The 23500-nt window shown below is 35.6% G+C and overlaps 1 protein-coding gene across 1 annotated transcript; it reads right to left on the reverse strand.

Annotated features, from left to right (window-relative positions):
* Positions 1-4567: 4567 nt before the first annotated feature.
* On the reverse strand, positions 4568-19450 carry LOC127175768 (kyphoscoliosis peptidase). The gene is made up of 7 exons (XM_051127015.1): positions 19363-19450; positions 11814-12517; positions 11613-11727; positions 9757-9874; positions 9175-9366; positions 8799-8989; positions 4568-7195 (listed from the first exon to the last, which is right to left on the reverse strand). Exons 2-7 carry the CDS (start codon positions 12387-12389, stop codon positions 5886-5888), a joined length of 2502 nt encoding a protein of 833 aa, XP_050982972.1. The 5' UTR covers positions 12390-12517; positions 19363-19450; the 3' UTR covers positions 4568-5885.
* Positions 19451-23500: the final 4050 nt, after the last annotated feature.

The raw sequence follows: 23500 nt of genomic DNA on the forward strand, positions 1-23500 counted from the left end.
GAGTGTCAGACTTTGTTGGCCTGAGTCACAGAGTTCACACACAAGCTCAGCAGGATGTAGCTCACATGTTTCGTCTCTACACCATCAGTGTTCAGTATCTACAGCAGATCGCTCTCAGCACCCGTCCGTCCCTGCAGCCTGATCCAGAGCTCAGACCGTGGGCTGCTGCAATGGAAGTCCTCTGTGTATCTGTCACTTATGCAGCATGTGAGTCGCTCCTCTGCGACTAGGCTATGAAGAAGTTTTGCTTTTAAAGGATAATGTCCAAACTATTTATTTGATATCAGCACATCTCGACCTGCAGCCTGAAATACCAAAATGTAACAGTCACTGAAGTTTCTGTGTGCGTCAGAACATCTCATAGTAATTAACAACGTCTTCCTAAAGTTCTTTCAGCCCCTTAATGAATTGGGCACATTCTGTCCACAAGCTCTTGAAAGAGCCCCGTCTCCAGCATGGTTTGTATCAAGATGCATCAAGAAGTGTTCACATGCTGAGTGAGTCAGGTCACATCGACATTTGAAATTGTTTACTAACCGTATTCTAGTCAGGCGTCTTGTGGCAGGTCATTTTTTTTGGCACGGTATGTTTTGTACTGTAGGTCAGATTGAGCAGCCGGCGGACAGGCGATGTTGGCAAAGCTCACAACTCTAATCAGTCCTCCTCTGTCAGCCTGATGATAATGAAACAAAGCCAAGTCCTGAAGCTGCTCTTCGCTTCTGTCGGCATTTGAAGTGAACATTGTTGCTTTTCTGCATCGAGTCTAAGTGATTTTGTCACCAAAAAAAGGTAAAAACTGAGAGGAAATATATTCTTCATAAACAGCCTTACGTTATTACAGTTCATCATATTACTATTCCTAATGTACTCAATGCATCATAGACCTTTGTGATATATATTTGTGTGCAAAATATTGATTACGTGAGAAGAAATATAAGATTGTCAGTTATTATACAAAATAAATAAATACATAAAATATGTTGTGATCAACCAAACACAATGAAGTATTATAAACATCAGATTTGACAGATTTGTGAAATATAAACACTCAATTATGAGCTAAAAAGTTACAATTATCCCTTTATTTTTTATGTCATGGTGGAAACAAAAAAATTGCAAGATGTAACAATGTAGATGTAAACTCGGAATTTGGAGGGAAAAAATGATTGCAAGATTTAAATGTGGAATTGCAAGAAAGTAAGTATCAATTGTGAAAAAGTTGCAATTGCTTATGTATATATATATATACAGACATGTGAAAAAGTTAGGACACCCTATTGAATTTCAAGGCTTTCTGTATCAGGACATAATAAAAAATTATCTGGTCTTTGGCAGGTCTTAAAATTTGGAAAATAAATCCTCAGATAAACATCATTTTTATATATTTAAGAAAAATACAGCCAAGAGGGAAAGGCCATGTGTGGCAAAGTTAGGACACCTTATGAGTCAGTTCCACTTAGATCCACTTTTAGCAGCAATAACTTGAAGCATTCATTTTCTGTGTGACTTTATCAGTCTCTCACATCATTCTGGAGGAATTTGGACCACTCTTCTTTTCAACGTTGCTCCAGTTTATTGAGGTTTGTGAGCATTTGCATATGCACAGCTCTCACCACAGCATTTGAGCCAGGATGAGCTCTGGACTTTGACTGGGCTATTGCAACACCTTGATTCTTTTCTTTTCGGACATTGTGTTGTAGATTTGCCTGGTGTGCTTGGGATCATTGTCCTGTTGCATGACCCAATTTTGGCCCAACTTTAGATGTCGGACAGATGCCCTCGCATTTGACTCTAGAATACTTTGATATACAGAGGAGTTCATGGCCAACTCGATGACTGTGAGGTGCCCAGGTCCTGTGGCTACAAAACAAGCCCAAAATGATCAGCCCTCCTCCAGCATGCTTGTCTTTTGGTGTGAGGTGTTTGTGCTGATATGCTCCTTAGGTTTTCACCAAACTTGGCACTGTGAATTATGCCCAAACATCTCCACTTCGGTCTCGTCTGTTCGGCCTCTGTTTTGTTCAGATGCAACTTTGCAGACCTAAACTGTGCTGCAATGTTTTTTGTTTTTTTTTTTAGATAGAAGAGTCTTTCTTCTGCCAAGCCTTCCAAGCATGACATTTTTGTCCCATATTTTTCTAATCGTATTGTCATGAACTTTATCATTTAACATGTTAACTGAGGCCTGTAGAGTCTGAGGTGTAGTTCTTGGGTTGTCTGCCATTTCTCTGAGCTTTACACGGTCTGATCTTGGGGTGAATTTTCTGGGATGTCCACTCCTGGAAGGAGAGGTGTCCTGATTTCAATATTCCTCTTCCATGTTTTTAATTTATGAGTTTACCCTGTATGTTTTGCAAAAGCATTTGCTTTGCAAATACACTATCCATTAAATATCATGCATAAATTTTCATTCATATTCTCTAAGATGATTGCTGATGTCTTACCTCCTTGGCATTGTGTTAACACACACCTGAAGGCTCCAGACCAGCAAACTGCCGAAGCTTATGCTTTTATTAATTTATTAATTTGTCTATTCAGATAATAACTCTCCAGGTTTTCAGACTGATCTTCTATATTTCATTGCTTGTTCCACTATAAATCAAAATTTCATAAATCAGTTTCCAGTAGCTGTGATGTTTAATATTCATAGCTGGTGGGTTTCGCTGATTATAGAGGGCTGATAGTGAAGCGGTAACTGATAATGGTAAAGTGGGACGCTGTTAGAATAATCTCTGACAATGTGAAAGCGTCTTTGTTTATATAGTGTTGACCTTTCCCAAAAGTCTCCGAGACCATGTGATTGTTCTATGTGATGTGATTTTCCATGAAATGGCTAGCTCAGCATATATGAGGCAATCGTGGTTTGGGTTATGTACTTGAATTAGATTTGCATGAGTTATATCATGTTGTTTTTAGTCTTGAGGTTTAGATCTGGTGCTTTTAATTCAATGTAGCGAAAGCAGAGTGAGAAATAAACAGGCCGTCCGTGTCTCAGGAGGGATTACATTCTCATATCATTTGATAGTCTGGATCACAGGGGTGTAGAGGGAGATAAATGACCTCTTGGGTTTCAGCTTTTCAATTTCCTTCCTGTGCTGCTCTTCCTGCAACTGTTGACCACACATTTTCTGTGTGGATTGAAGCCGGAGGCAGTCAGAAAAGAGACACGCTCCTCAGAACTGCAGCAGGGTTGCTGGATTATATATTTTATACTCTGTATATATTTATTTTCAGTATATAGGGTAGTATATGCAGTATAAAGTATCCACTGTGAGAATTTAATCTGTAAAATAACAGAAAATGTACTAGCAGCTCATTACTGGGATTTTACCTTTACTCTATTATATACTCTATATATTTACTCTAGAACACAACATAATGCAGTATGAAACTGAGGTAAAACACCTGTAAAAAAATAATAATAAATGCGGGAAATTCCTTCTAAAAATTAGATGTCATAACTATCTAAAGAATTAGGAACACAGATATGAAAATTTAAATAATTTATTTAATTCTAGGAATAAAGCAGTTAATGATGGAAACCACAGAATAAAAAAATATATATATAATTGCAATTATTTATCTCACTTTTTTTTTTTTTTGCAGTTGTGAGGGGTTTTTTTGTATTTCTAATTTTTTTCTTTCTATTCTGAAAAAAGTAAGAATTATAAGATATATATTTATGAGACATAAAAATTCTGAAAAGAAAACTCAGAATTGTGAGATAAAAACACACTAACTTCATGAGGTGCATAATTTCAAGTCTTTCATTAATGTGGGATATGCAGCACTGTCCTTAGGAAGAGTGCATGATGAAAAGTCACATTATCTTTCTGAATCTTACTATATAACAGGTCTAAGCTAGCATTCCTTTACTTTATATCATCAGTACAACCTTGAAAGTTTCAGAGCAATAAGTTGAAGAGTAAACGGTGCTGGAATGCAGGTTAGTTCAAGGGTCAGTGACGTAATATTCTTTTTCTTGTACTCAAAAATACATTCAATAAAAACACATTAAAAGCATTTCATAATGATTTCAGTATACCTCTTCCATGTTTTTAATTTACGAGTTTACCCTGTATGTTTTGCAAAAGCATTTGCTTTGCAAATACACTATCCATTAAATATCATGCATAAATTTTCATTCATATTGCATTTTCTTTCCAACGTAAATGAGAATGACAATTTGTAATAAGGACTCCCTAAAGCAGAAGCTTCCTGAAGGCAACTTGAGTGCAATCACATACATCTACTTAATTAAAGCAGAGCTTTATTCAGCTGTGTCTACTTAAATATATATTTACATAAAATGCTGTCAGTTAGATATACATTTCTTCTGATAGAACTCTTGTATAAACATCTTTTTAATTGCCCAAAATACCCAGTAGCATTTACAGTATAATAATATCAAATAATAATAATAATAATAATAATAATAATAAAAACAGTTATGATTTGCACATTATTGTGTTTTATTGTAAGATGCACCAAAACCACTATAAAGATTTTTACAAGCTTTTAAATCTTCTTTTACTCAAAACTTTTCATTGAACAAAAGATGGTTCCATGTTTTTAATGTGCTATTTTATTAAAGCAATAATATATGAGTTGTGGGTGTGCAATATTTGACATTAAAAATAATTTTAAAATACATATTATGGAATATTAAAAAACAAGAGATCTCAACATTTATTTCATTATCAACCATTCAAAATTTACAAATTCATAAGATATACAATAAGATATTTTGCAGAGTGTGTTTTGTGCTGGTACCTTGCCCGGTTTAGGCTTGTCATGGATAAATAAAAATGACACTAAAACCACCAGTATGTGGCAGCAAGTCCCTTTCTTATTGAGCGATTCAGATTCACAAAACTATCATTTTCAACAACTTCAAAATCAATATTTTGATCGCTGGCAAATGACAGTGACATTTATATTTTATGTCTTATATTATTCTGCACTAAAGCCATTCAAACCAGTTCAGTTTTTGCTCATAATATGCTTTTGTTTTATGCCTGCTGTGATTTATGAGTGAAACATCACGTCATTATTGTCTATTGAACAGTGCAACCTCAAGGAATAAAGGTGAATTGCATGCATTAAGTCATCAGATATTTGAATATTTTTCACGCAGAAAAACTTAAACTTACACTAATACACACCTCGGGTCTCTAGCGAACCTATACACTGTTTATAAAGAAATAAATCAGAAAACAGACATTCTTTTAAATTATTACTTTTTCCTTATATTGTTAAGAACAAGAATACTAAGAACGCTGATGTATAACTTTAAAAAAATGAAGGAGGGAGAGGGTAGTGAATGATGTCCCGGTCGCTAAAGACCCGAGGTATGCATTTAAGGGTTAAACAAGAAATATCAGGATAATGCACATAATTACTGAAAAAAAAAAAAGAAGCATAGAATGTTGGAAGCTTCATACACTGCCCAGTTGCAGCTTTAATTACGCAGCAGAAGGGAGGGTCTGTCAGACTCCAAAATCGACACAATAACCTTCATAGAAGGTGGTTCCAGTGGTTCTCAACTCCAGTCCTTGGGGCCCACTTCTTTGCACATTTTGTATGTCTCCCTCATTTAACGCACCTGATTCAAATCATCAGCTCATTAGGAAAAAGATCCATGAACTGAACCGAGTGTGTCAGATTCAGAAACATTTAAAATGTGCAGAGCATTGGGCCCCGAGGACTGGAGTTGAGAACCACTGCACTAGATGGTAGATTAGATTAGATTAGATTAGATTAGATTAGATTAGAGTGTATAGTGTGCCATTTAGGACACCACTGTAGTCACATCTAAGGGAGTGTATTCATGACATAGTCTAGCCTCATAGACACTTTTGGGATTATCACATATGAGCTGTAGATCACTTCTCATTTGGTTTCACCACACTGAAGGTCATCAGGGTGGTTATCATATTGGGGGTCTCGCTCAGCGTGGCAGCAAGTTTGAGCTGTGGTCCTCTGCCTGTAAACGCCTTCCCTTCCCAAACCCCACTCTCACTGAGCTGAAGATCCACACTCTCATCTCCGTGCACGCTCACTCTTTGGGCGCCTGGGACGTGTACACGAAATTTCACCCAGGACGAGGCCTCTAGCCGCCCCACTTGAGGTTCATACAGCACACAGCCCTTCTTCCAGGCATTGTACATGCATGGAAATGGAGGCCACTTATTTGCTGAGGTGTTCTTTAGGATGTAATCACACAGGAAAGTGAATTCTTGTTGGAAGGATGTTTTTCCAAAGAGAGTGAGCCTGTAGACTCCAGACTCAGGAAGATTGATGCTCATAGTGACTTTGCTCCCATTGTGAGTGAAGAGGACGTGGTTTGAAAGGGTGGTTTGACTTGGTGGTTGATCACACTGTTCTTTAGTTAATTTGCAGAGGAGATCTATATCTTTTGGGTTTTGGAAGGTGATGTCGCACTTTCCTTCCTGTGTGTAAACCAGAGCTTCTGTATGGCTAAACTCGCAGAGGCCGGCCTCTTGAGTCTTGATCCCAGGACCGCAGGAACCGCTGAGGCCACTGGGAAAAAGCTCATTCAGGTTGACGGCACCACCCGTGCAGTGAAGAAGAAAGTTGCCTGCGTTCTCAAAGCTGTCTGCTTCATTTGCCCAGTCCCTTACAAACACAGACAGACGGTAGTAACCATAGTAAGGACAAAGGACGCTACATGTGAGTTGGTCAGGCTCGGTCTGAATGGCCAAGCATTTCTTAGATAAAGTCTTATCCAGGTTCTTATGGCTCAATTCACACAACACCATGAGTGTTCTAGTAGTGTTTAAGACTAACCTAAAGGATCCAGACTCTAGCGAAATGATGTCGTTCCCATAATTGCAAGGCTCGAGTCCTAAACTCGTCGCGTCTGGTTGCAGGCCCCAGCACACGTGGGGATTCTCAGGCAGCTCTTCTGAAGTCTTGGGTGATGGACATTCCAGCTGGAAGGAACAGATCCAGTTGAATATTTCTGATGTGTTTCCAGTTCGAGCAAAAAGCTCAAGCTCATACATGCCAGGCTTTGGGGGCATGATACGTAGCTTCATGCTGTTCTGCGTGCTGGTGAGAAAACCCATGGACTTGCTCAGCTCTTGTGGTTTTTTGCCGCTGAGCTGGGAAATCTGATAGGTGAAATGGACGAGCTGAGGGAAACTCATTGATACTGTCGCTTCACCGTTCTCTGTGATATGCAGATGGTAAAAGTGTCAGTTACTCACAGCAGTACATCAATTGATGGATCGATGACATTAAAGTCATCTATGAGTTAATTCACAAAAACATTAAAGATGTAATTAATGCCTTTTTTAAAATTACCAACGTGTTTTAATTTCTAAATTAAAATGAATTTATTTGCATGCATATAGTATAGAATGTAGTTTAAGAAAAAAGGGGGGAAATAATGTCATAGAGAGGAACCCTGCAGACCTCAGGCCAGGTCTGCAGGGTTCAAAAATCTTAATCTGGATTTGGAAATCCTATGTTTTGCTGTCCAGGATCAGCTAATCCATTTTATTTTCTGCTGGTTTTTCAAAGCAAAATTGGATTGAATCACAGTGATCCAGATACACACTTTTTCACATGACCAAATCGTGTTTTGCGGAGCCCCTAAAGGGATATGGTGATGAGGAAAAAATGTTTTTGTTTTTTTGTTTGTTTGTTTTTTTTTTGTTTATAATCCATTTTTCTTTGATGCCAAAAATCATTAGGATATCAAGTAAAGATTATGTTCCATTAAGATATTTTGTCAATTTCCTACCATAAATATATGAAAACTTAATTTTAGATTAGTAATATGTATTGCTAAAAACTTAGACAATATTTTCCCAATATTTAGATTTTTTTTTTTTGCACCCTCAGATTCCAAATTTTTAGATAGTAGATCTCAGCCACATGTCGTCCTATCTTTACAAACCTTATTTATTCAGCTTTCACATGATGTATAAATCTCAATTTCGTTTTGTGGCCCAGGGCCACATGTTTGTGTGTGTGTGTGCATATATGAAGAGTTTATTTGCAGAAACAGATAATTAAATTTTTATTTAATCTCATAAATCTGAAAATAATTTTTTGTATAAATTTCAGAAATGTTTTTTTATTGTGCATAACAAGTAATGTCAAGTAAGTAACAAGTAATATCAAGTAACAAGTAATATTAAGTAATAATAAATTAAACAAATACAAGTAACCTACAAAATTAAAGTTCATTGAAAGTGTGTTTATATATATATATATATATATATAATTTGTTTTATAGTAAAAGCAGATAACTCCAACAGTTGTTTTATTTTTTGGCAAAAGCAGATAACTTCATATTTCTTGTTTTAGAGTTTGAAAGTTGACAATACGGGCTTTTTGACAAAATGTGTTTAGGGTACAGATCACGCTATATGTGGAGAATGATGCACAGCCTTATTTTTTTTATTTTATTTTTTTGAAAATGCCGTTTATCGTTTTTTTGCAAATAAACTCTTCATATTTCAGATCAGATTTCAGAATCCGTTTGAACAACCCATTTTCAAGATTTGCTCCAGTCCGTTACCTGATATCTAGACAGATTATTTTTGAACAACTGGACTCAGTATCAAATTATTTGACATTTTATGACAAGTCAAGGTTAATTCAGGTTGTGAAATGTTTGGTGTGGACCCAAAACGTAATTGTAATTATTATTTTTTTGATATATTTTTTACAATTATTTACAAATTGAGAATTATATGAAACGAACATGATTGCAAAGAGATAATTTCCGAGAGAACAGCACGTGTGGTATAAACTTGAGTTACCTGTAACTATAAGGGAGTGTTTCGGGTGGATGAGGGTTAGGTTTAGTGTGTAGAAGTCAGGCTTTTTAAGCACCCTCTTCCCAAACTCTTCAATCCCAATGGGGCTTTCCAAAAGCTGCCACTCGTCCTCTTCAGGATAGTGAGAGTCGATGAAGTCCTCAGGGTCGGTCAGGAAGTAGAACTCTTTATATCTGAAGTTTTAGTCATTTTCCATAGTTAATTTTCATGGTCAGTGCATTTAGTGTTGTATATAACTGTATGGATGAAATAAATATACTATTGCATTTAGGTCAGTTATTTTTACTTAATTTTATGAAAATTATGTTGTGCATGATAATATACAGTAACAGTGATCTGTTCTGTAGTCCAGTCTCACCTCTTTATAAAGACTTGTTTGTCTGTGTCCACATATCCAGCACCCCAGCAGGCATCCAACAGGTGCCACTGTCCATCCAGAAACACTGCATTCCAGCTGTGGTCAGAATCATTGTTCCGGTAACTCTGGCCCAGCTGGTAACCAGCGCCTTTACTATGGCCCGACACCTCTCTGCACTCGATACCAGCTTCCCTGAACAGATAGTGTGATTTGGCAGCCACATCATAAAAAATCAATGTGACTGTGTGGAAAAAGTTCAGTTCTGTAGTTCAGAGTGTGTATTTGACAGAAACCACTACATTTGGCACCTACGTCACAATTTTATTGAACAAAAATATCTTCCGCTTCCGCCGTTACCCATTAAATTTGTTTACCCAGCCCACCATGAATGTTAAAGTTACACTTAATTATTTCTTCTTTTAATCCTGTCCAATATATCATGTTGTACTGTTTCTGTTTTACCACAAAAATCACATTCGAAAAATTGACCTTTATGACTGGTTTTGTGCAGGGTCCAGGGTCACATATATATGATTATTACTCGAAATCGCCAGACTCTTTTGGATGAATTGCATGGATTACCTGCACATCTGTAAACAGACGCTGGAGTAACCAGAGCACACAGCTCGTCCAGTCAAAATGACTTGCTCAGGAGAGCAAACCATTTTAGAAAGGCCCAGATAGCCCTTCACATCATACTCTGTAAGTAAAACACAGTATCTGTTAACAGTAATTTGTGTCACCAACCATAGCAGATGTTTGCCTAGTTTGTTCAGTTTTCTATTTAACTTTTCAAGCTTTACCACTAACGACGTTTTAATGCCACATTAAAAAAATAAGGTTACAAGATTAAAGTTGTAATATTTTGAGAATAAAGGTTAAATAATACGAGAATAAAGTCGAAATATTGCGTTAATAAATGTGGCGTGACAGATCGCTGTATTTGCCTCAGTTTAAGCGGCATGTCAATCATTTTCCGATTACAACGAAACATTTGTTTCATTAAATTAGGCTATACTGTTTTTTTCCATGTCTTCTGATGTTCCCTCACTTTCATATCTTGCTATTAACTTAAAATATACACATATATATAATATATACCCATATATATTATATATACATATATATATATAATTTGTATTTCATGATAAAATTGACAAAATTTAAAAGCTGAGCTGTGTTACATTAAAAAAAACAAAGCACAAATTATTGCATTTACTGGGAGGTCGCAAGTAATGAATGGAAGACATTAAATATTATGTCCAATCATTTACTGCATTATACCATGAATAAAATAGTGTGATTAGTCACTTAACATTATATACCTCAGAAAAGACAACAAAAACTTAGGTCAATGAGTTGGAGCCCACTTCAGCCTGTAGAACATTTTATTGTTGTTTTTAATTAAATACATGTGAGGAATAAAAGGTTGGACGCCACAGATGTTTTTGTATGTGGTGGAATTTTCACTAAGAAAACAGTACGCTATAATTTAATGAACTGATATTCACATGAATCAGTTGTGATCTGTCACGCCACATTAAAGAGCTTGAAAAACACATTTTTATAAGGCACATTGTTTGTATTTTGTTATAAAACAGATTACGAATGCAATCGAAGACAGGAAATATTATTTCCAAGCATAGGCTGTCCCCGCGATACAAGGTATGATTTCTGCTAATATTCCCACATATATTTATAGTGTATTAAAAAGGGTTAAAATAAGAGAGCTGGCATCTACCAAAGGAATGTCTATTGAGGGTGTGAGCTGAATAAAAAGTTGTTCCTGTTCAGTCTGTTAATAAATATTCTTGAAATTAAGCTGTTTTTGCGAGTCCTTAAAATTGACTCTTCCTCATCCCAGTAAGATGATGCAACAATAAGCTATTCATATCAATTCCAGTGGCCTGGCAACTTCTCTCAGGGCTCTCAATCCGGGCCTTTTCAGGCGCAATATAGGCTATACTCTCAAAATATTATAACTTTAATTTCTATGATTTAAATTCTCAAAACATTTCAGCTTTATTCTCGTAGTATTTCGACTTTATTCTCAAAATATTGTAAGGGTTGTAAAGGGGTGAACATTTTCAGTAAATTTTCAGAATCTTGTGAAAAGTTTCAACATTTTCCAAGTGTTCCAAAATATCCTGAAAAGATTCTGGAAAATGTCCAGAAATTTACCAGAATTTTTCACTCCCTTTGCAACCCAACTTACAGTATGTCTAATGTTGAGTCCAATAAGTAAGGGCCAATATAATGAATTAAATCCTGCAGTGATGTTACATTGTCACGGCTCAAGATACACCATGCTTTTATTGGTCAGAAGAAAAGGTCAACTAAATCAGTGAATCTCAAAAAAGAAACAAACCCTTGATTGCTGATGTGGAAGATACTTTTGGGCTCAAGTATGTGTGTGTGAGAGAAAGACAGAAACTGACCAATGTAGTGGCAAAGCCAGATCCAAATGGCACGCAGTTTGTCTAAATCACTGATTGCCCCCCCTGTGATTGTCTTGGTGATTGCTTGCACCGAAAAGATCTTCCTGCTTCTGAGCTGCAAATTACAAATCCAAATAAACACGTATCAAACTACTCACTCCTCCAAAAACAAAGACACGTAAGACATCTGATCTCTCTCACCTCTCTTCCAGCATTGATTGCATGTGTGTCAATCTTGTGGAAGACCTCAGGGTTCGGTATTAGGTCCTTTTTAAGTTGTCTTCTGGGCCTGTTTAATGTTATTTTTTTTGAGGAGGTGGTTGATGATTTCCTTGAGTCTTTCTCTTGGGTCATTGAGTTCTTCCTCTTCAATCTATAAGTTCCATTTTCTTTGCTTTCTCTGCGTTTAGCCAGTGACCTCTGTTCTTCTCTATCCGTCATGTCCCCCTTTTCAGAGCTCTTGTTTGGCTCTTTTGCATTGACTGATTGAGGTCTAGCTGTCATTCGACCTGTTTTGCCATCAGCGATTGATGACCCACTGGTCTTAAAACTCCACTCTTTAAGCACGACAGCATCTTCCTTTGGGACAGCTTCAGCCTTGCAGTCTTGTTTGCTTTGTTGCTCATGTTGTGGGTTTGTCTGTGAGGTTAAAGTGTGAACAGGGGGCTCCTCTGATACCTTAGAGCTGCTTTTGTTCGTTTTGCGGCTGCTGCGGTCACGGCGTTTAGTGTAGAAGCAATTAAAGCAATTAAAGCATTTCATCTTCATCTTCATCATTGCAGGCAGGATGCCAGTACCTTTTCCCTTCTCGTCCTTTACTGTTTATGCTCTAGACCTGAATGATGATACCACAAATTGTGGAGCTCATTGACCAGAGAATTGCATTTACTTTTTGATGCATTTACCTGGTGGATGATGAATAGGGCAAAAATAAATAAATAAATACATACATAAAACTTGCACCGAGAGCGATAACTATATGCAGAGGGTTTTTTTTTCAACTTTGGGCAGTAAATAAACACATAGAAACCACTCATAACATCTAGTAACTGCATAGCAATGCATTAAAACTTACTCAGAAAACATTTGGCACCACATGGCAATGCAATGGAAAACATCAAGAATGCTTTATAGCAGTGGATCTCTACCTTTTAGACTTGAAGATCCCCAGTTGTCTAACAAAATATTCAGAGTAGTATGAATTCCGCTTCATGCCTGCAAACTGGAAATTCGATGTGTAAATCCAGTGAGTTTTTATTTGGGGAAGGGCGGTTATATAAATATATATCTGAAGTGAACTGACTGTTTTCAGAGAAGTTTCGATGACGATTTCTTTTGATCTTACCTCTATATGACGCGTAATAAAAGTTTCTAAGCACTGCATTGCTTTGTGTAACAGTGGTAACCACTGTATTTTTGCTTTCTGTATGTGCCACCTACTGTCACGAAGTGAATTTGCATTTTCGTTTAACCCGTCTGCTGTTTTTGTTCAGACCAATTAAATATAACATATTTAATCATCTATTAGGCTGAAATGTAAGGTTTATCACTTTTTTATGTGTTGTCATTTTACTGATTAGGATGTTACCATAGACATTGCTGGTGTTTTAAAACAGACTCATCAGAATTTTCCTAAACAATGTCAACCGCTGATTCCAAGTTTTTTAAAATAATTACCTGTTGATTTGTTTGCAGGTATGAGTTTACATACAATAATCTTATTTATTTAAATGCTTTTAAGTCATCCTGCAGCCCCCCCTTGGAAGTTTGCTGATGCCCCCAAATGAGCCCCTGGTTATGAACCACTGCTCTAAAGCATCATATAGGGAAGTTTTGTTTTTGGAGTGATACCAAGTTTGACGCTGAGTCAGAGCAGAGTAGCTTTCTTTTTATTAGGCTTTTTATCCACATTAGCCACTATTCATGCACCACAGAACTGCAGCGTCTTTCCACAGGGAAACAGAACTGTGTCATTTAAGTTTCAGAACAAAAATGTACAGATAATGTACTCACCTCCTTTTGATCCAAGATGTTCATGTCTTTCTTTCTTCAGTCGGAAAGAAATTTTGTTTTTTGAGGAAAACATTTCAGGATTTTTCTCCATGTAGTGGACTTCAATGGTGCCCCCGATTTTGAACGTCCAAAATGTAGTGTAAATGCAGCTTCAAAGGGCTCTAAACGATTCCACCCGAGGTAGAAGGGTCTTATCTAGCAAAACGATCGGTTATTTTCTGAAAAAAAAATTACATTTTATATACTTATTGAACTTAAAGGCTGGTCTGCCTGAACATGACAGTTAGGGTATGTCAAAAAACATCTCATTTTCTACATCGCTGTTTTTCCTTTTTTTGTAAAGAGTGTTTAATTTTCTTTGCATGTTCACTTTGTAAACATTGGGTCAGTACTTCTGCAGCCATGATTTTGAAGCTGGAGGAGAAAATAACATAAGAGTTTTTTGACATAACCTAACTGTCATTACCTAGAAAAAAACGGCGTTCAGGCAGACGAGACAAGACGAGCGTTTGAGGTTAAAAAGTATATAAACTGTAATATTATTTTGTTTATTTATTTATTTATTTTAGAAAATAACTGCTTGTTTCCAGTGTTGGGGGTAACGCATTACATGTAACGCAAGTTACGTAATATTATTACTTTTTCCAAGTAAATAGTAAAGTAACGCATTACTTTTTAATTGACAAGACAATATCTCAGTTACTTTTTTCAAATAAGTAACGCCAGTTACTTTTCCCCCCATTTATTGATTAAAATCTCTCCTTTCCCCATGTTGAGAGAAATCGGGAGTAAAATGTTAGTTCTAGAATAAATGTGAACATGCATTAATTCATCTCACTCACAAAAAACAGATTCAGTATTCCTCAAAATGAATAAAAACAGTGAAATTCAACTCAGAATATGACGCAAACCTGCAGTAATTAAATGTTATATAATACAAATATCCTTAATGCATTTAATACTATTTTATTAACCGATGTCTTTGCTGCCGACCTTTGATGATCCAATTTAACCATACTAATAAGCAAAAATGACTTTAGATAAGCTAACATTTGTTTTCCTTTTTTTTCTTACTGAAGAGTTGATTTTTTTTTTCTTCTGTGGTCTACTGTACAGATGTGAATTCACTTTTCTCAAAGCCTGAGGCTTTTGGTGTGAAAAGGCTTTTACATTTGCCAAAAATAGAACTTTTAATGTTAAAAACAAACAAGCAAGTCCTGCCCAGATTTAAAAAGTAATGCAAAAGTAAAGTAACACAATACTTTCCATAAAAAGTAACTAAGTAATGTAATGTTACTTTTTTAGGGAGTAACTCAATATTGTAATGCATTACTTTTAAAAGTAACTTTCCCCAACACTGATCGTTTCCCTAGATAAGACCCTTCATCCTCGGCTGGGATCGTTTAGAGCCTTTGAAGCTGCATTTAAACATTTTGGACGTTCAAAATTGGGGGCACCATTGAAGTCCAGTATATGGAGAAAAATCCTGAAATGTTTTCCTCAAAAAACATGATTTCTTTATGGCTGAAGAAAGAAAGGTGAGTAGATTATCTGTACATTTTTGTTCTGGAAGTGAACTTCTCCTTTAACAAGCAGCTTCAAAAACTGGATTGCTCATGACGTAATGAAAGTGAAGCTGCCATATTGCTGTCCCCCAGTATTCCCATATATTCTATATTTTCTAAAGGAAAATATATACGATTTTAATGAGAAAATATCACCTAACAAGTAGCGTTTTTATGGCGTATCTGTAGTATCCCTGTGCATTCTTACAACGCAAACGTCCTAAGCATGTAAACAGTCATTTGTTTAATGTCAGGAATTTCCCTTGCATATTAAAAAGTTATAGTCATACATTACAGTAGGAAATATCAGATGAACATGACAAGCATCGGATAAACTAAATCCTTAACATATGTATTACAAATGATGTGATACACTGACTTTGTATACACCTTAATTTGCTGCCTTGGACAGTCTGAAATAGATGTTGCTCAATCAGGACATTAAAAATATACACATCATAACTTATTCAGAGAAATAACGCTGACTACATATGGTACAGACTTTAAGACATGAAGCTTTATTTCCAAAATCATGCATGGTAAGCTTTTCAGTATAGGCTGATATTGTATTATTCATGATACTAATACAAGATATATGTTCATGTTTAATGTTTCCTGCATAATTATGTACATAAAGAAATATTTATTGTGCTAGATTAGTTAACTTGTGTCGGGAAGTGTGCAGCAGACACACCCGTCTTAACGATTTAAATATACTGCTTATCTTGCCCAGAAAGACCATAAACAGTGCAGATAACATCTAAAGTAAAAATTAATTGATGTATACATATAATAAATCCTGCTTGACTGGGACGCTTTAAATCAGGTGATTTTAAGTCAGTGTTTGCCTGTCAGTCAATGATGCTCTCTGACAGTAGGGTCTCAAGCACTTTCAGTGGATTTACCGCCTGTCGGCAGTGTAGAACACAATAAGCAATCCAGTCATTATATATACTGTAGATCAGTGAAATCAACATATAATTTAAATAATCATGTTATGAGTTATGAACATAATGTGTTTTATATGAAATCTTCTGTTGTTTGTTGAATGTCTGTTGCAATATTTAAGTGTCATGTGTTACCATGCAGTGTTTTGTGTTTCCGTGAATGACTCATGCATCACCCGTATATTAGCAATTTATCACTACTTGTAGTGAACTTTGATTCTTTCTACGTTTTTACCACCTGCGTTATTATGGTGGCTGTCAGTTTATATATGAAAGGGCCAAAACAAATTTAAGTAGCAGTATGTGTTGTTGAATTTACAGGCAGATTTCTTGTTTATAAATTTCTGTTTTATACTGTCAAATTTACAGTTTGTTAGTTTTTCTGTATTTTTTTATAAAATTATTCTGCCAGCCACAGATGCCAAAATAATTTGGTAAAAACTACAGATTTGTTGTAAAAGAATAAAACCCCAAAATACTCAAATAAAGCTCAAACACAATACAGTATACAGAAAAATATGGTCTGCCATATGCAATTTATAAAACACAAAATAGTATGTGACCCTGGACCACAAAACCACTCTTAGGTAGCACTAGTAGGGTATATTTGTAGCAATAGCCAAAAATACACTGTATGGGTCAAAATGATCAATTTTTATTTTATGCCAAATATCATTGGGATATTAAGTAAAGTTCATGTTCCATGAAGATATTTTGTATTTTTCCTACCGTAAATATATCAAAACTTAATTTTTGATTAGTAATATGCATAAGGACAATTTTAAAGGTGATTTTCTCTATATTTAATTTTTTTTTTTTTTTTTTTTTTATCCCAGATTCCAGATTTTTAAATAGTTGTATCTCGGCCAAATATTGTCCAGTACTAACAAACCAACAGACTTATTTGTTCAGCTTTCAGATGATGTATAAATCTCAATTTCAAATAATTGACCCTTATGGCTGGTTTTGTGGTCCAGGGTCACGTATTACAATTAAGAAACCATCCATCAAATATATTAACACACATACATTAATAAACATATTGACAACAATATATTCCTTTAACTGGCATGGATGGCCAATATAACTAATAAATGACAGAGAATGTAAACCCTCCTTACCTTTCCACAAGGAAACAGGACTGTGGCAAACAACAGTCCCACCCTTTTAAAGGAGCATCACACAACAATAAAACACTAATAAAACACTCCCATCTAAAACTGGGAGACCATATTACATCTTTCCTACACGCACACATACATACTTTAACTGAGGGCATTTTTGAAGGTTTTAAAACAGCCAAGCAACCCAAAGTAATTTGACTGGCTTAACAAAAATTAGTTGAGTTGAAATTATATCCAGTGTGATTGCCAAAAAGCCTTATAGAGTCATGTAGATGGCAAGTAGAAAAAATTCATAAGAGCATTAGTATCCCACAACCCATGTCCCCTTACCAAATTGACAGATGCTCTTAGAAATGTGTGCCATTATGCTCTTGTTCTGAGAATCACACCGCTGTGGTAATCACATCTTTTCATGAAGGTGCTTAAATAACTCCATGTTCCTCACTGCTAATGAATAAATGTACTTCTTACAGGTATGGCAATTACCGGACCAAAGAAAGTGATTTTGGCAGCGTGCACCCAGAATAGTATATTATTTCATGTATTTACAGCTGAGAAATTGATTTTAGCAACTACTGGCAAAAACTAAAATATTAAAGGGAATACATTTCTGAGTATACATAAATTGGTAATTAGTTGTTTCTAGGAATCAGAGTGAAAGACATGATGCACATTTCGGGTTGAGATGTCAAAGTCACTCTGCCATCCCTGATTTTTAATGCATCTAAACCCGAAGCGTGAGGTGAAAGTGAAAAATCCTAATGAGATACAGATGTTATTTATAATGATTTCGATATCGGCGATATCAGGGAAACTGGAGCTAATTGCTACTCTAGTGAATATTTCTCAGAATGGATTTTTTTAGTCAAAAGCTTTGTTAAACATTGGAATGTTATTGCACTGTCATGCTGAATGGAGTGAGCTACAAAGAAACCTCTTAATAAATAACATACTGAATGCTTTTTATTAAAAAACAGTTATGAAACACGTTTCATAAATCAATTCATTACAGGGAAAAAAAGTTAAAAGGTAACATACAACAATATCTAATTCACTATGGTTACTGAGGTATACGACTTGACAACTACTACGAATCTCACCTTTGTCCTGTTGCAGATACATAAAAAAGATAAAGAACTGTCATGCAAGATATAGTGGCCATAAAACTGAAGAAATGTTTTCTTCGTTTGTAAGTCACTTTGAATTAAAGCTACACTCTAAAAAAAATGCTAGGTTATTTTTTTAACCCAAATGCTGGGTTATTTCATTTCTAAAGTCTTTACTGTGCTGTAAATTGTATTACTTTACACAACAAAAGGACAAGAAGTCAGTCAGCTGTGTCAGCAGTGGTTGTTTTGCAGGATGGAAACAACTTTTGCCTTGCATAAAATAAATGGATTTTATTTGTTACTGTACTGGGTTAAATTTTAAAATGTCTTCTGTAATGTCAGTACTGTTTGTTCGTGGGCAGGTTTTGGAGTCAGTCACGGTATCTTTCAGCTACGAGTGAAATGGGAGGCCGCGGTCTGATGTTCACAGTTAACCCGGCGAACAGCAGCCCTTTCGGCAACACACCGGCATGAAGATTGCACTGTTTCAGTAAAAAGCAATTACAGAGAATGGTTGAATACACTAAAATTAAACTTTTAAATGTTACATTTTGTATGTCTAAAATGCTTGTTAAAAGAGTTTAGATGTATATAATATTGTAAACTATTCTGTATTCACCCAAATAAATTCAATTTTATCTTGTATTTTGTCCATGTGTTTTTGCTTAATAATAAACGTTCATTTTTTTTATCATTGCTGTTGCCTCTTGTAACTCTGTGTGTTTTTATAAGTTCCAGTCCATTTTAAACCAGAAATATAATAATTTTTAAACAATAGTTGACTTAAATAAAATAACCCAGCATGTTTGGTAAAAATATTTAACCCAACCAGCTGGGTCTGAATCAGCCAGCATGTGTTCTGTGCAATATTTACCCAGCGCCGGGTTGCCACATAACCCAAGTTGGGTTGTTTTTAACCCAGCATTTTTTAGAGTGTACTAACTAATAAATGTAAAAAAAGGAGAAAAATGTAAATGTAATGTTCTACATACCTTGTGTCCCATTCTTTTCATTCAGTGTGATGAAATGGCTTTGTGTGTTACTGTTTTTCCACCTGCTAAAAGAACTGTTATATACACACTACACTGGGCTGGGATGTGTAGCGCTGGCAGTATGAGCAGATCACAGACCTAAAAATACTACAAAGCTGCTGATATTGAAGAGTATAGTCAACCTCTGGACCTTACGGTTGGATTACCCACCAGAAGGCCAAAGGGACCTGAGTGGCAGAAATGTTCACGTGCATGGATTTCATTTCGAAAGTCAAGACATTGAATAATTCTTTTAGATTGCACACAATTTCTTATTCACTAATCAAGTAAAATTTACACTTGAAGCACAAGATGCTTTTTGCATAATTTTCGAATCATGCTGGAGAACATGATCATCAGGTTTTTGTGTTGCTGTCATTAATGGAATAGTACACCCATGAGCATTTGCTGAAAATATCATCACCCTCAGGCCATCCAAGATGTAGATGAGTTTGTTTCTTCATCAGATTTGGAAAAATGTAGCATTGTATTGCTCATCAATAGATACTCTGCAGTGAATGGGTGCCGTCAGAATTAAAGTCCAAACAGCTAATAAAACATCACAATCCACAAGTAATCCACACCACTCCAGTCCTTCAGTTAATGTCTTGAGAAGTGAAAAAAGCTGCATGTTTGTAGCTTTAAAGCAGAGATCCAAAGATATTCTAAAAAAAATGGTTATTTCCACGTAAACTCATGCTAATAACTTATACTAAACAGAATGTCAATGATTTCTCCCTTTTTTCCTGCATGTATGAACATGAATTCTAATTACATTCAGAACCATAATGAGAAAATCAGAAGGCTCATGCAATATCGTGTTGCATCTATATTAATAGTTGCACTTTTTTATGCAAATGTTTTATCTGTATTTTGTATTTTTACATTTCATTGCATTGTGTTTTAGGGTTAACAGACATGTCTGTTAAATGAATGGATGATGTTGTGGCAGAAAATTAACAGTACATTTCCTCTTGCGCTGCTCTGCTTACTATTTCTACGCTTCTGTTAAAAGGTTAACAAATTTGTAGGTGTAGCTAAGTATTTAAGAGTATCTGTTAACCTGTAGGACAGTTCATTTCCCCTCACACAGATTCAGATCCTCTGCATATTGAGGTGAAATGGCAAAAGTCACAGTGCACTCTTTGACTGCAGGTAGGAGACACACACACCAGTGTTTTAAAGGTGGTTGCTGATAGCTGTTGTTGTGCAAAAATATTTGTAAAAGTTGTGGAAGCGCTACTCATTGCATGTTCATGTTGTAATGGTACGTACATGCATATGAGATTACTTGTTTTTTTGTTTTGTGTGTGTTTTTTTTTTCCCCTCCACCTTACCCTATTGTGAGATAAAAGTAAAAAATTATTCCAAAGCACAACAAAATGTGAAAATGATTGCACAAAATTGCACACAATATTCATGATATGTAAACATTCAGTTTTTTGTTGTTAGCTTTATGTATTTATTTGGACATGTTCTGATGGTTTTGGTACTGTTTGACAAGGGTTTTTCAGGCCTGGTGAGTAAATGATAAAATGGGGTCGATGTCTTTGATTGCAGTGTATGTGAGATGAGCCTTAACTGTGCTTTTTCTAGACTCAGTCAACAATTCATGGAAATGATTAATTCTTTGCTTTGATGAGAATAATGAATGTGAAATTCATTATGTAAAACACTGAAAGCCCACAGACAGTTGTCATTCACTGTATTGCATTAATACAAATTGAATTACACAATGTTACGAAAACTTAATTTTTATGGTGATTCTGTAATTTTGTGGTGCTAATTATTATTGTACTATTTTTTTTTTTTTCACGTAACAAATATTTAGGTAAATATTTAGGTTTGATACATTTTCAGATCTAGCATTAATTATGAAACATTGGTTTAGATAAGTTTTTAAGATATTTTTGTTTTGGAAAGATGGTAACATTCTAAAAAATGTAGTAACATTCTGTAATATTGTAATGCGTTCAGGAATATTCCAGTCATAAAAGACAAAAAGTCATCCAACGTACACTTCTGAAGATTCGATAACTTCTGCTAACTGTTTATGTTAAACTGTTGTTGTTAGCTCAGTATTACGCATGTAGCGTGTCATTTTTATGAATGAGTAATAACAGATCAGCTTGTGTAAGTTGTCAACATATTTTTTTAGTTTTCATAGGCACTGTTAATGATACACAAAAGGAGTTACATAAACAGAGTTATATAAATATTTGGATTAATATTAACAGTATTCATGTGCCGTGGCTGCCGACAGCCTCAGAAGGATTAGTAAAGGAAGGACGCAGCCTTCAAAATAGGAAACACTCTTTGTTCAGGATTACTGGAAACTTCCATGCAGGTTTGCTGGAGGAGCAGGTTGGCAGTAAACTCTGCAAGGAAGGTGGGCCTTCAGGAGCAGGACTGGACAATCAACAGTTTAACCATAGAGTCCGTGTAGTAAGTTTAGATGACTGAAGTTAGATGTTCTTCTCTAAATGCATAAGCAGTTGCATACCGTGTTTTTCTCAGAGTCGATTCTACCTGTAAGGCCAGCAGGGTCTGAAATCAGTATTTCAATACAGAGTCAGTCATACCTAAACCAGTGATTTTCAATCCTGGCAACTCACAGCACTGCACATTTGTGTGTTAATCTCTGCTAATGAGCCGATGATCTGATCTGTGTTAGGAAGAGAGAGAAAATGCACAGAGATGAGGGTCCAGAGGAATGAAAACCGCTGCTGTAAATTATAATCAGTCTGGCTTAATAAATCACTTCGAGGTCATTTGGCTCTACAACAGTAGAGGGCACTGTTGACATTCACTAAAACTGACAGTCAGAGACACTATAATCACAGAGAGGAGAAACTAGAAGAAACTTCTGACTTGATATCAAGATGAACAGATCTCAGCATTTTCATCTTGGTACACAAAAAGTGTCGTGGAAACTTAATTTATTTTTGAAACTTTTGCAGACACTTACTTTGAAAACCTTTTCAAATCCTTTTTAAAAATAATAATTCATGTTCAAATATGAGATAAAATACAGCACATCTGATGTGTGAACCATAACGTTAAAGGCTATTCATACTAGGCTAATTGCAAAAAGTAATAGAATCTATTCACACTAAATGCAGATACTTGCAGACAGCCTGCTATGATATTTGCACCTCAATTTACTGTAGTATATCATAAAAAACAGCATGCTATAATAACATATTCAGTGGGCACTTTGTTTCCACTTATCTACTATTTTCTTCATTTTCATTTAATATAAACACTCCGGGCTGATATTTGAGATGCCGCCCTTGGACATAAAATCCATATTTGAGGTTTTAGAAATCCAGCAATTCATTTTGAACTTAATAATGCAAATAACCCAAATACTTGAGCCTAGTGTTGTACTAAATGTACTTTTTAGAAACTCCCTTTTAATTTTACCTGCTATATATGCTATTTTGCTAAAAACACAATTAAAATGAACAGTCAGATTTCCTATTTCTCAAGTCCATGAGCATTTTTTCAATGCCTTGTTATTTGGCGTGAGATTTCTTTGGGAAGCATGAGATTGTGAGACAGAGCCTGATGCATAAGAGTTGACAGTGAATGGGTGCCGTCAGAATGAGAGTCCAAACAGCTGATAAAAACATCACAACAATCCACAAGTACTCAATACCACTCCAGTCCATCAGTTAATGTCTTGAGAAGACAAAAGCTGCATGTTTGTGAAAGAAATCCATCATTAAGACGTTTTAACTTCAAAACATTCCTTACGGCTAAAATAATTTACAGTTACACCATTCTCCAGTGAAAAGTCTCTCACATCAAAATTCACTCACATATTTGTTTAAAGGCTGTTTTTGGCTTGTAAATGGTGCTTGATCTGTGCAAATGTCTCTCCTGATTTAGACCAGACCACTTTTTCAATGGAAGAAGCGTTATGGATTAGCAAGTTAAAAATGTCTTAGTGATTTGTTTCTTACAAAAATGCATCTTTTCACTTCACAGGATGTTAATTGATGGACTGGAGTGGTGTGTATTGCTTGTGGATGATTGTGATGTTTTTATCAGCTGTCTGGACTCTCATTCTGACGGCACCCATTCACTGCAGAGG

Source organism: Labeo rohita, chromosome 14, assembly GCF_022985175.1.
Source record: "Labeo rohita strain BAU-BD-2019 chromosome 14, IGBB_LRoh.1.0, whole genome shotgun sequence".
In the NCBI taxonomy this organism is placed as follows: Eukaryota; Metazoa; Chordata; class Actinopteri; order Cypriniformes; family Cyprinidae; genus Labeo; species Labeo rohita.